Source organism: Engraulis encrasicolus, chromosome 23 (genome assembly GCF_034702125.1).
Source record: "Engraulis encrasicolus isolate BLACKSEA-1 chromosome 23, IST_EnEncr_1.0, whole genome shotgun sequence".
NCBI lineage: Eukaryota > Metazoa > Chordata > Actinopteri > Clupeiformes > Engraulidae > Engraulis > Engraulis encrasicolus.
In genome coordinates this window covers 41,737,672-41,752,671 of record NC_085879.1, presented here as the reverse complement: position 1 = coordinate 41,752,671, position 15,000 = coordinate 41,737,672, and the positions used below count along the sequence as shown (strand labels likewise).

Here is a 15,000-nt window from a genome sequence, read left to right as displayed (position 1 = left end):
AAATTGTGCTTTTTAATTTTTATTTTGTTTTAGATGGTAGCCTAATGAAAGGCATGCTGCCAATCTTCAACAATGTGACTAATATGTAGCAATGAGCTTCCAGGCTTAAGTGCAACAATCACTTTGCCAAAAAAACAATCAAAGGTGAACTAAACAGACCACAGAGGACATGGAAATGATAAAAGAGACAGATAGAACTACAATTTGGTTACGACTTGACGGTTCAATTACCTGAACACAAATGCTATGTAGCCTATAGGCCTAAATGCATGAAACCACATCATGACTCTATGTCCAAAACGAACTGAACTTCCTTGGCGGAGGTCTGCGTTCTCTGAATGCATTTCTAGTTAGTCTTTGTGTTAGTACACGTTACTCGTTAAAATGATACCTACAGTATGTCTAAAATAATCTTAAAAGGGTTGAAGGCACACTTGTGGTCCTTTGTGCTGGTTTACCTTGCTGAGCACTGTTCAAACACAGTTTATTTCAAAGAAGGTACAGTTTATTGACAGCTTTATTGCCTTATCACATAACATATATTATGTGATATTTAAGTAAGGTAAATTGTGTGTGTGTGTGTGTGTGTGGATGTGTGTGTGTGTGAGAGAGAGAGAGAGAGATTCCCTACAATGTCAATTAATATAATTGGATCGTGGATGAATTTCTTCATCTTCTTCTTCTTCTTCTTCTTCTTCTTCTTCTTCTTCTTCTTCTTCTTCTTCTTCTTCTTCTTCTTCTTTAAATTTTCAACACAAAGTCTTCGTAGTCGGACCTAAGTTCAGCATGAGCCTGTGTTCCCGTTCTCATCTAAGATGGCTGACATGTTATGTATCTCTGCACCTGTCATGTATCTTTTTGCCTCTGCTGAGGCAGAACTGATCATCCTTGCAGTCATGGCAAGGTGAGCATAACTAGGTTATGGTCGATGGCGAACACCTTACTGTGCTTTACTGTGTGTAGTGTAGTTAATGAGAATGGAGGGCTGTTGCAGAGTGACAGCTGCAATGTTAAGTCGATATTTAAATTAAGATCTCGACATCCCTCATCCATCCTGTCAGCAGCTTACCTTTATTGGCCAATTATGTCAGGGGAAGGGTGCAGTGCTCATCTACTGTACAGTACATTAATTGGCCTCCACTGAATAATTGTTTGACTTTTGTGTCCTTTCTTTCTCTCATGAAAATTAATAATCTTCGGCTGTTCTTAAAACAGCAATCGAATCATACCTCATGTTTATTATTAGACCTCCTATTTATTACCGGTAGGCTACGTGTTAGGCAGAACTTACTTCACTGTTATCACTTTTGGGGGGGCTTATGCCTTTATTTAGGTAGGATAGTGAAGAAATGACAGGAAGCAAGTTGGGAGAGAGACAGGGAAGGGACGGCAAAGGACCCCGGGCCGGATTTGAACCCCAGTCGGCCGCATAGTAGACAAGTGCCCTACCATTAAGCCACGGTAGGGCCAATGTTATCACTTTTTTAAAGAAAAGAAATAGAAATTTAGTAGAATTAGTAGAAGTTCATTGAAATTGTGCCAAGACACATACTGCCTCACCTCTGCCACAGTCATCAAATCTGTTTGTCAGAAAACTTAAATCGGGATATTGAAGTGATCCCCACCCCACGTAGTAGCGGTGCCCACCCCTCTCTCCTCCTCTCCTCCTCTCCTCCCCTCCTCCCCTCCTCCCCTCTCCCTGGACAAGATTCCCTGGACAAGATTCCCTGGACAAGATTCCCTTCCCAAGATTCCCTGGACAAGATTCCCTGGACAAGATTCCCTGGACAAGATTCCCTGGACAAGATTCCCTGGACAAGATTCCCTGGACAAGATTCCCTGGACAAGATTCCCTGGACAAGATTCCCTGGACAGTGTGCTTTTATCTCCTCTCTCATCTTCTGTAGATCTAGCGCACGTCACCTCACACCAGAGCCTGTGTCAGTCAGGTCAAAAAGCTTTTGTGTCTGACCTGTCAATGTCACTCCTGATAGCTTTTGACTCCCAAGAGGGAGGTCTTGTTTTTCGTGTTCTTTTCCTTGCTACTCTTCTACTGCTTGACAGTTTTTCAGTGTGCAGCTAGCTACACATATTGTAGCAATGTCTTTCTGACGTGTTTCAATAAATCGCTACAGTGTAGGGCTGTGCAATATTTGTGTCAAATTTATATCATGATATCAATATTGCTGACAAACAATATCAAATTTCACAATATCCAGTTGAAACAATATTTGTGTAATTTGTTTATACTGCCAAAAGGTAGATTATGCTAAACACAATACATTCCCCTCCACCATTGCGTGCACCAACAATCATGCCAAAAAAACAACAAAGGTCGGCGTCTGCGCCTGCCCTTTACACCCCTGTATTGCTTGGTGCGTGCACTCCCAAAAAGTAGTAATCACTTGAGATAATAGCTACTGGAGACGTTGAGAATAGACTGGGTCCAAAACGTCTGTTTCTCCAGTTGACCTCTGACTTCTGTTGTAAAATTTCGGCTACAATATATTTTTTCACACAAGCCTTGTGTGCGCCTCCTTAGTTCATCATCTCGAGTACCCAACAATCATGAAAAGGGCAATGCAAATGGCAACACTTGCCAGGAGTGCCAATGACCGTGTTTGCATAATGGCAGTGCACTCAGGTGCAGTTTACACATATCTGGATATTTTTAAATGTAGATTTTTTTTTCCATCTGTTAACATGTAGTAAATGCAAGATATGGATAACAAAAATAAAAATCCATTGTAACATTTGCGTTTTAGCCCCCTAAATGGTATATATTTGAAGCCGGATTTTTGATATGCAGATTTTAAAACTCTATAACTCTAAACTTCTAAAACTCTAGGCCAAAACCAATGTGTTTTCGAAAAAGATCGATACACGTGTAAACAGCTTCTCAGTCAAGCCAACTCGACGTTACTATAGCCTTTTTTCACTGTGTGCACTCAATCATCGGATTCTCCACCCCCTTGCACTGTTACTGTGAGGACGAGATTAGAAAGAGTCAGTTTCCACATTGTATACAGTATCCCTTAGGGGGTATTTGTTTTGCTTCCTCTAACCTTTGGGAAGGGCAACCATACTGTTGCTGCTTGCAAACTTATCAGGGTTGGCTTTCTCATAATGGTAGACTGTATCTCAGCAATTCATAAAGACTAGGGGGTAATACTTCACAATAACCTTCCGCTCAATGGTTAACTAATGGTTAAGTAATGTTAGCTAATGGTAAGGTATTATTATGTCGCCCCGGAAATTGGGGCGGGGGTGTTTGCGGGGCATAAGCTCTGCTGCATAATCGTGATTAATAATCGTGATCATATTTTTTTTCCATAATCGTGCAGCCCTAATATATTCTTGTTATCAGCAGATGTTTAGCAAGTGTTATACAATTGATTTAACAATGATATATCAATTCATATAATAGTATTATAGATGCACAACAAACCATTAGCTAACCATTAGTTAACCCTTTATGCTGAAGGTTATTGTAAAGTGTCACCGACTCTGGCATATTTTATTAACTTTGTTTGCTGTTGTGTGAACATTGTCTGCCCTAGTACAGTATACTGTATCTATAATGAGTTCCCTCCGAAGAAATTGCCCAATCTAAACCTTCAGGGAGTTTATGTGTCTTGGATTTGTCAACTCCCTCTTAGCAATAGGAGAAGATAGTTTTATATCTCAATGGGCCCGTCCTGGTAAAAGAAAGGTAATAAAAAAATGAACTACCCATCACTAATTGTAAGTATTGCCGTTAAGTCTAGGTATGTGTGAAATTAACGGAACAATGAAAACATGGTGTAAATGGACATACTATGTACTGTACATTAAGAAATAATCAGTCAAATAAATAGCCAAATAAATAGCCTACAAATTCCAATGTAAAACAGAATTAGGACAGTAAGATAGCTCTAGGGTTCGTTTATCTCTTTGCATGTATTGCTTTGGAGAGAGGACTTTGAAAGCATACATTTGGGGCAACTTGCATTTAACACCAGTGGACAAGAAATATAAAATGCAACGGATTGTGTAATTGAGACACTGCTGCTGCTGCCATGACACGATTGACTGCTCAACTTTGTAGTGAGTTACCTAATGCTAACATTAAATGATGTCCGTTGTGCCCTTGTAGCAGAGACGCTGTCAGAGTGACACAATTGAGTGAAGGCTTATTATTACATCGTAAAACACATGGTCACACGTGTCCTCCGTAGTGACGTTCACTTTGTGACATTTCCTGACATTTCACCTTGTCTCCTTTAGCTTTATTATAGATGTCATAAAGGTTGTTTCGGAGGTGGTGGCTGACCAGGGTTGCCAGATTGGGCTGTTTCCCGCCCAATTGAGCTGCTTAGGACGGCCGTGTGCGGGTAAAAATGGATTTTTGAGGAAAAAAATGGTCAATTTAGTACCATAGAAATTAGGGATGCAAATGATTAGAGATGGGATTTATGGCTCTTTTATGGGATCCGGATCTTAGTGGCTCGTTCGTTTCAAAGAGCCGTTCAAAAAACTGGCTCTTTTGGCTCTTTTTAAAATTATTTATTCAGTGTTTAGAATGTAATATTTTGACTCCACCTCTGGGTAATTTTGTCAAAACAACAACTGATTATTCTCCTGCTTCTAAAGACTGTTTTTGCCACTCTTTAAGGCAAACCATTGTGTTTTTTCCCAAATTGAATTACTCACGTCGAGGTCACTTGCTTAAAATTAATGAAAAATGAACGAAAATGCGGCAGAGTGGCTCCCCCAGCTGTGACCCGGTTCCCATCGTTCACCTCTGGGAGCCGTTCAAAAGAACCGGCTAGTTCATGAACGACACAACTCTACAAATGATTAATCGACTTTAGATTAGTTGTCGAGCAAGAGGTTGCTCGATTAAAATGTATTAATCGCGATTAACCGCTAGAGGGCGCTAGAGACTGTTGAGTGGTTCTAGTTCTAGTCCTACTCAAATCCATGGTGCGCAGATTTTATCTATTAAATTGACATTGCAACTTCTAGAGTTCTTATGGGTCTTTTGGAGATGTGTACTTGAATCTGTGATTATGCCAAGTCCATTGGTGTAAGTTGTTACTGCTTGAATTATGAGAAAAACGATCTTTCTAATTTTAACCACTACACCCTGTCAGATATCAAGACTAGTATTAGCTGAACTGGGCATGAATATATATGACCATGCATGAAGTGGAGCACCATCTGTTCAATTTCAGGTGAATCCATGTTAGCTGTAAGTGTTGTTGTCACAGCTCCATTCATTCTCAATGGAGCCTGTTAGCTTATTAGAACTAGCTCTCCTTACAGACACAGGAAATAACTTTTTTTTTGTTCAGAAACGAACTTTGTTGACATTACTATCCATTATGGACAACAACACACTACCCAACATATAGCATTTCTTTATTTTGAAGCGTATTAAATTAAAATGCTTGTGGTTGGCTGACACATATGCAGACAAGCAGTGACGTGCAGTGAGGGGTATGGTAGGGTAGGCAGTAAATATAGAAAATAAATATTTTTTGTGTATTTTTTAGCGCGGGGTCTGGGGGTCCTCCCCCAGAAAAAAATGTATTTCTTAGATGCAATTTCCTGCATTTTAACCAAATCTGGAGAGTCACTATCAGCTAAAAACCTTTATAAAAGACTAAAAACTTTGAACAAATAGTATGGCTTGGATCGGCAACTAGGCCTATTCACCTAGTATGCTGATAAGGTCTTTAATGTGCAACAAATTAGTAGGCCTATGTTTCTCTAAATACTGTAAATATAAAGTAGGCTATAAGATAAAATGCCATCAGTGCTTAGCCACCACAGCTCTAATAACTAAATAAGTAAATAGGCTAAACTATTAGACATTTGGACATTGTCTGTAGACCTTACATCTGAAACAATAAGTGAAAATGCATAATTTCAATTTGTTGAAAAGGCCAGCTAGACTTTTTTGTTTGTTTTTTTGTCAAATTGCCAAATTGGTAGCTCAAGGACCCATACCTACTCTGTACACATTTAAGGACCTGTAGGCCTACATTTTACAATAATTTAGAAAGCTACAACATCACAGCATTTTGGGGGGAAAGCTTTAACTTTTGGCTTTAGCAGTTGACTTTGCTCCTCTTCTGTTTTTTCTGTTGCAAATGCCAGGGTGTTTCACATGGAGGATGCAGGGTGGCAGTGTAGCCTACTTTGTTTAGAAGATAAAATGTCTAGTTCACCAACTGTGAATCACACCATAGCATGTGAGGGGAAACGAACATTTAGCAATAAACCAACCTAGGTAACAGCTCCTGCTTCGTTGACGCATTTTGTGCTGCTAATCAAACACTCGCAGACAAGAAGGAAAGTTGGCAAGGGGGCGGGTTGCTTGCGAACTCAACAAACATGAGCGGCGGTGCATTCAGACAGTAAATACTGGTAGGCCTACATCGAGTAAACCAACGAAAACACTTCTGAGACTCATTCTTGTGCGTGATTGTATTCTCAAACACTACACTTCAGCAACGGTTGTGCAAGGTGTTTCAAATCAAGTCAATTTCTGAGTGCGGTGAGCACCCATGCCAGTCACTCGAGCCCAACGTTGATCTCGTACACAGCGCACTTCAAAAGAACACAGCTGCACGTCAACTTGCTAACAGGCTCCACACACCTCACGCATCGTGTATTAAGTCATCATCATAATAAATTAGGAAAATGAAGTCATGTTGTACGCTCAAAAAACAATCTCGCTTCCATAATAACACACACATAGTCTATTCGTGTCCACAGCACAACCAATATTCAATGTCAACACCTCCCTGACCCATCAACAAAAGGCACCACGACAAACTTGAGCATGTTCATGTTAAAATTTGGCTACCCACAGCTTAATAATTAGATGAATCTTACCTTAAAGCAGAATCACGAGTATGTTTTCCATGCAAGTTAGTTCCATTAAAAGCCCGGGGTGGTTGACATGATGAAGATATTTTGTCCCAGTGTGTTCAAACTACTTGAAGCTGCTACCCATCTGATGTTGAATATTTCCACAATGCAGCGATTGCAAACGGCTCAGCTATTGCCTGTCATCTGAACCATCTTTCTTGCTACTTCTCGGATTTTTTTGTAATAAAGGCAAAACGCCAAAGACTGCCATGTTTTCTGTACGGCTAGAGTTTGAACAAGCCGTAGCTTGCTAGCTGTTGTTGCTATCATACTTTAAGCACGAAGGCTTCCTGAATTGTAACAATTTTTCATGTTGGCAGCTGTGATTGGCTTAAGTATTCCCGCCATCGCGAAAAGCTCTGCTTTTGCTCTCCATTGACAGTCTCTGTGATAGATAATACGCATGCGCCAACTTCTACATTGACAGCGTTGAGGGCAAGATAGGCAGAGTCAAAGCGTGCCTACCCTGGCTCTGCCTGGCATTCGAAAGCTGAGCCTTCACCTACCAGCCAAGGCTGCCCGACGCGTTCCCATGGCAACCTGTCCAAGCCTGAGCGCTTTGCTTCGTGCGATAACTTGGGGTTTTGATCGGTCTTCGGTTACTGTAGCCTACTTTTAACAGCTAATTTATAAATTAATGTTTTTGTTATGCATGTGAACTCTCAAGAATAGTTTTTAAAACATGTGTTAGTTTTTTATTTTTAAGAAATTTATCCTAGGGTAGGCAGTGCCTACCCTGCCTACCCTGAGCGCACGTCTCTGCAGACAAGTCAGTCTGATCACGTTTCACTCTACGTTGTCTGTCATATAGGCAAGGCAATAGAGGGGAGCATGGGGCTACTAGTTCACTCCTGGGTGAAATCAATGCCTCCCCAAAGGTGGTGTGGAGATGCCATAGAAAACAGCTTTCTTTTCCTAATGCATAATTATAATTATATTATAATAATATAATATAACATCATACAATAAAATACAATATGGGCTTAATGATCATAATATAATTCTCATAATATAATTTAATATAACAATATACTTTTTGAACTCAGTGTTTTAACTATTTAGCTGATATTTTAAAAGGCCCTATGAAATTCAGGTGAAAAAACGTCGCTTATTAATTAATCGAAAGTTGATCGATAAGACTATCAATTAATGAATTAATCGATAATTTGCATCCCTAATAGAAATCAATAGAATTGGGTGGGATTTAGTACTTCCGGGCGGGTTTTTAGCATTTTTTGCCTCATTTGGCAACCCTGTGGCTGACCCTTTTCCCCTGTTCTTGTCTCCCCATTTTGTTGTAACTCTGTAAGGTATTGCCCTGAGTGCCCTCCCCATGTACCTGGGCGAGATCTCGCCGCGTCAGATCCGAGGCTCCATCGGCCAGTTCAACGCCGTCTTCATCTGCCTGGGAGTCTTCACCGGACAGGTGCTGGGGCTGCCGGAGATCTTCGGACAGGTGAGGCAGGTGTCATTGTCACACAGTAGAGGTGACACTTCTCTTAGCTGTGAATTATCTTGGTGCACCTTGAGTCCCATCTCTCTCTCTCTCTCTCTCTCTCTGCTCTCCCTCTCTGCTCTCCCCTCCTCTCTCTCTCTCTCTCTCTCTCTGCTCTCCCTCTCTGCTTTCTCTCTCTCTCTCTCTCTCTCTCTCTCTCTCTCTCTCTCTCTCTCTCTCTCTCTCTCTCACTCGGTTGACATGAGTCCTTGATGTGACATTGGACCTGGGAAGGATGCGAAGTAATTGGGCCACTGATTTGTCCTTGAGATATGTCATCTCTCTCTCTCTGTCTATATCTTGCTCTCTCTCATTCTTTCTCCATCTTTTTCTGTCCCTCTCTGTCCCTCTCTCTCTCTTATTCTATCTCTTGTTCTCTTATTCTTTCTTTCTATTTTTCTTTCTTTCTTTCTTTCTTTCTTTCTTTCTTTCTTTCTTTCTTTCTTTCTTTCTTTCTTCCTTTCCTTCTTTCTGTATGTCTCTCTCTCCCTCTCTCTTACCCTCTCTCTCTCTCTCTCTCTCTCTCTCTCTCTCTCTCTCACTCTCTCTCTCTCTCTCTCTCTCTCTCTCTCTCTCTGTCTCTCTCTCTCTCTCTCTCTCTCTCTCTCTCTCTCTCTCTCTGGTTAACGAGGCCCAGGTGTCAGGCTACAGCTCTCCAAAAGCTTTTTATTCATCTATCCAGGAGTGCATCTTTACGTTCCCTGCATCTTAAACATGGGGCTCCACTTATCCTTCGCTGCCTGTTCCTCTCCCCTCTCCCCATGCCCTTCCCCCAGCTCCTGCTCCTCTACCCAGCTACTTTGCCATTCACGTCCCAACCACACACACACATACACACAAACGCACGCACACACACACACACACACACTCGCACGCGCGCGCGCGCACACACACACACACACACACACACACACACACACACACACACACACACACACACACACACACACACACACACACACACACACACACACACACACACACACACACACACATACACACACAATTTTCAAAACAAAATTACGCATACAGAAAAACACATCAATGTGCATAAACTCTCTGTCTGTCTGTCTGTCTGTCTGTCTGTCTGTCTGTCTCTCTTTCTCTCTCTCACTCTCTCTCTCTCCCCCCCTCTCTCACTCTCTCTCTGATCTCTCTCTCTCAAATTCAAATTCAAACAACTCTCTCTCTCTCTTTCTCTCTCTCACTCTCTCTCTCTAAAATTCAAATTCAAACAACTCTCTCTCTCTCTCTCTCTCTCTCTCTCAAGCATACAAACTCTCTTGACGCATGCTATTTGCACATTGCACATTGTCACAACTTTACACTGCGCACTAGTGGTGTGGATCGGCACTGCCCTCACGATCCGATTCGATCATGATTCGGGAGGTAGCGATTCGATTCGATTCTATCTATGCGATCCGATCCGGTTAGATTCAATTCCACAATGCATTGCAATGCATTACATTTCTACTGAAAGCAAAGCAAATGTTTAATCAGTCATGATGAGGCAAAACAAGTAGTCAGATACTGAGCAACAAGTTATTGGCTGTTTTCTGTATCAGTCTGTATCAGTCTTGCAATGTTTTGAAGTGCTTTTATTTAATTTACCATTGATTTGCTCCCGAAATATACATGGAAGTAATTGAAACTTTAAAAAAAATTGCCGGATCGATCCTGGATCGTCCATGCCCCGCATTGGATTGCATCGCCGAATCGATCATTGTTGACACCACTACTGCGCACACTGGGAGGTCCCAGTGCACCCTCCCACCCCCCCCATACATATCTTTCCCCTGTAGAGCTTCATAAATATTCAGTCAACGGGTTGTGCCTTCCCCCCAAAACAAAAGAAAGAAAACAAGGAGGCATCACTCTTGAGCTGAGAGATGAAACCTGCTGGGAATTTATTAGCTCGAGCAAACAGCAGTTTGGGTGTTGTAGGTGCCTGCTATCGAGCATTGTGTGTTTCGCAGGTTCAGCAGTTATATGGCTCTGTTGCAACATGCACTGGAGATGGGCTTTGGTTTCGTATAAATGTACTCTTTGGTTGGATTTGTGGAAGAGCTTAGCTAATCTAATTCTGCTCTCTTGACTTTGGATGACAATAAATGCCTGCAGCAGTTTATCTGTTTTACAAAGGCATTAAAATGTTGGACTTTTTAAATATAAATATGGGCTATGTCTGCTTTTAAGAGGCAGGGAAATGTATGAAAATAAATGTGATACTCTGCCATAAAATAGCCTTGCAAAGTGTTACCATTAAAAGTTTTGCAAACAAAAAATAATGCAACGACATTTTGCTAGCACAACAAAATGTTATAGTGTGGTATATTTCGCCCTTGACTGGGTCTTCAATTTGTACGGCAGATTGCATGATATTTATTCCCTGTGTGGTGTGAGTTTGTTGGAACACAGTAATTTCCCCCATTATAACTGGGGCGAGACATGGCTGGCTGAGCATCCTCGTGGACCGCTCTGCATGGTGTCCCAGTGGGGGGTGTGGGGGTGGTGGTGTGTGTGTGTGTGTGGGGGGGATTCCTTCTCATGTACAGTGCAACCTGTGAGGTGATGCCTCTCTTCTTCACAGGGGTCATCCCTATGTTCCCCAGGTCCTATGTTCCCCGGGTCCTATGTTTCCCTCTACCGGGGGAGCATAGGACCCTTTTTTCGAAAAAGGGTTCTATGTTCCCCACTGCTTCAAAGTAGACTGCTGCCACATGGCAAAGTGTAGGTTGTTGTTGCACCTCTGAGGTTAGGTTTAGGGACAGTTTTGGTCAGGGCACGAAATGAAAACGCAGAAACATTGCATTACGACAGGTTAGGTTTAGGGATGGTTTTGGGAAGGGCACAATTTGAAAACTTGGAAACATACAATGCGGGGAACATAGAACCCTTTTTTAGAAAAAGGGTCCTATGTTCCCCTTTTTCATACAATGATAGGGGAACATAGGACCCGGGGAACATAGGTACGCTCCCTTCTTCACATGTGAAGCCAAATATAGTATTATATGTTTCCAACTGCTACAGCTGGTGCTTGGAAATGGAGTGATGTGCTGTGCAGCGATGGGCTATATTTAAACCTGCTGTGACATTCATCACGTAAGACAACCCGTTTGTGTTGGCACGGACGGCTTTGGTGTCTGGCTCTGAACTCATGCATAAGTTATAGGTAAACAAAAGAACACAATGCACACATGTCGCTGAAAAGCTCTGCCAACTGACATTGTATTGTAACTCATTGTGACTCGCTGCTTTATAGCGTCACCCTGTCTTTGTCCTGTATACACTGAATTTGATGAAGATGTGCATCAAGGTTTTAGTATATTTGTAGGTTATTTGTAGGCTATTTGTAGTCTATTTGTAGTCTATATGTAGTCTATTTTTGTACTGTGGAGATGCGTCATCTTTTCAACTAAAGGACTTCACGATGAACAGTGAGAGGAAAAAGGAAATAGAAAAAAAATACATACACGGCACACTACGCACAACCTTTATTTGACTAGAGATGACATCAAACTGATGCGTATTTGATTAGACTGACACCATCACACAGTGAGGCGTGCACAATATGAGGACACCATGCATGGCCTCAATGTAGCCATCTACGTTATATCTAATCTTGATTTTTGAACATGGGCGTGAATTTCAGTGTGCTCTCGATTAGAGATGGATGCTTGTTAAGAAGTCGTGTGAAAAGCTAGAAACCCATTTTGGAGATTACATGCAGATTACGCGTCCTCCTTCTCACCATCTGTAAACAGTGAGGGATTTAGTTTGTGAAGGTGTTGGGAATCACCAACTTTTCATCTATTAACTGTTTATTCTCCATTCCTTATCCCATGGACCAAGAGAATTTTGATTTCAATAGAGGATTTCAACATGTGTACTCTGAGCTTGACCTTGATGGCTGCTTGTCAACAATCTGCATGAAAAATTAAAACATCTCTCCATTCACCACCAGTAAAATCAGGGATTTCATCCATGTTTGCATCTAAACATCTTCACGCTGACCCTGACCTTGAAGTTGAAGGTGAATGTGTGTCTTATCATGCAGTGATGGATATTCAGAAATGTAGAGCCTTTCGACAAACTGTGTGCGAATAGCCAGAAACGCATTTGACAAAGATAAAACATCTCCCCTCTGAGCATCAGCACACAACTTGGGATTTCATCCGTGTTCACCGACCAAGCATAATACTCTTAATTTGACCTTGAACTTCAAAGTGAATTTTTGTGTGTTCTCAATCAAAGATGGCTGTTTTTTTTTTACAAACTTGGTGTGAGCTGTAGGCTAAAATGGAATGGCTTTTCACCTTTAGGAAACCGTGTGAGATTTCATGCGTGTTTTCAGCTTAAGTGTATACTCTGATCTTAACCTTGAAGTTGTAGTCAAATTGATTTTGTCATTCAGAGATGGCTGCTTGTTACATTCTATGTGCGACTAGCCTGAATCACATTCGGCAGATAAGACAGGTCTTCTCTCAGCATCAGTACATAAGGTGGTTTAAGCACGATGTACTGTATGAACTTGACCTGAACGTGAATTTCTGTGTGTGTGATCAATTGGAAATGGTTGCTTTTTAACAAGCCTACTGCAGTGTTAATAGCCAGAAACCCTTTTAGGACTAAATAAATTAAGCCTCACCTTAAGCAAACAATGTCATGTTCCATCAGTGTTTGCAGCTAAAGCGTAGGCCTGTACTCTGAACTTAACCTTGAATTTGAAGGTAAATTGGTGTTGCCTCTCAGAGATAGCTGCGTGTTAACAACCCGTGTGAAATACATTTGGCAAAATATTTGATTCCCTCCGTGTTCACATCAAAAGCATGTGCTCTGAACTTGACCTTGAATCTGAAGATTAATTCATTGTGTGTCATTTAATTCAAAGATGGCAGCTTGTTACCGAATTTAATGCAAAAAGCCAGAAGCACATTTGGAAAAGATTAAAACACTCTCTCACCATGCATGCTATGCATCCATGTTCACAACTTGAGCATAAGAATGATGACCTTGATCTTGAAATTGAAGGTCAATTTAAGAGTTAAGCATGCAGAGGTGACTGCTTGTTAGTTGTCAGGGTGTACTGGAGTACAGTACACGCTAATCACCCCCTCATCTATCCCCTATTCCTCATCATGTCATCAATTGAGCAACAGATTCTTGTTTTCAATAGTTGTGTCTCCTCAGGCAAACAGTAATGAGCCACTCTTCATGCTGCTCTTTCTCATCGTGTGGGAGGCTGAAATGTCAACTTCTGAGGGCTTCGCCTTTGGGGGTGTCTGGCCTGAGGGACAACACCGGGGGTGTTAGCCATGCAGGTTGAAATATGGGAGCTATATTATCCTTTTAGTAACAGGCAGACTGTAGGTTAGAGACTAGCAGTGAAAGTTGTGAAGGTCGAAATATGTGTGCGCTATATTATTATTGCTATTACAAAGGCCGACATGATATAGAGACTGGACTGTATATTTTCATTGCACATACTGTCTTACATACTGCGTCTCACAGGTATCACCTTCGCTGTACCTGTGTGTAGGAGTGTGTGTGTGTGTGTGTGTGTGTGTGTGTGTGTGTGTGTGTGTGTGTGTGTGTGTGTGTGTGTGTGTGTGTGTGTGTGTGTGTGTGTGTGTGTGCACGTGCACGTGCATGTGTGTGTGTGTGTATGTCTAGGCATACCCTTGCATGTGTGTGTGCACTCTATATGGGCATGTGTGGGAGGGAGATGAGCCTGTGGATGTGTGTATGTATGCTGTATGTGTGGTCTCCTTTGCTAATCTCTCCTCTCTCCAAGTAAATGCTCCATCTCTGTCTCACCGTATAATTGATCCGACACTTCATTAGCAGGGCACGGTGGTGTGATAGGGAAGTTGGCATTCTGAAGGGCATTTATCGGGCTGTTGGGACTCGTCCGCAACGTCCTTGTCGTGCACTAATCCATCTTTAACGATTCACGCAGAGTTTTAATTCTGTTTTGCTTCATGGCGCCCACGCATCCCTCAAAAATTGGAATTCTTATGTAGAACATGTGACATACATGTACTCTGTTATTGGCTCACTGCAACACACACACACACACACACACACACACACACACACACACACACACACACACACACACACACACACACACACACACACACACACACACACACACACACACACACACACACACACACACACACACACACACACAGTGAGGTAACACAGGTGGTCTCTAAAAATCGTTAGAGGCAAGAAAGCTCCCACACACTGTCCAGTGTCCACATTTGCGACGTTATGGTCTATTGACCTTCTCCAAGCAATTCAGCCAATTGCTGCTATTAAACGCTATAAATGTGCAGGAGCTTTCTTCTCTCTAATGTGAGTGACCCATGGGTTCCCCTCCGATGCACCTGGCTGAAGGAGGGGTGCAAGAATACTACAAAAGAGGTCTCTGAAATTAAATAATCCAGTAATAATAGCATTAACCCTCACTTTACAGAAACTGTTAAATTACATTTATCGTTCATTCTTAAACCTCTGACATTCAAAAGAAATTATGCCAGATGGGCTGTCAATGCAGGTAGCAGTAAAAATGCTTT

General features: G+C 41.8%; 1 protein-coding gene across 1 annotated transcript in view; it reads left to right on the top strand.

The window, feature by feature from the left end:
- Positions 1 to 15,000, top strand: part of slc2a9l2 (solute carrier family 2 member 9, like 2) — a 258,700-nt gene that overhangs the window by 57,730 nt on the left and 185,970 nt on the right. Inside the window, exon 6 of the mRNA XM_063190267.1 lies at positions 8,232 to 8,377. Coding sequence (XP_063046337.1) covers positions 8,232 to 8,377 — 146 coding nt within the window. The remainder of the gene's footprint in view (positions 1 to 8,231; positions 8,378 to 15,000) is intronic.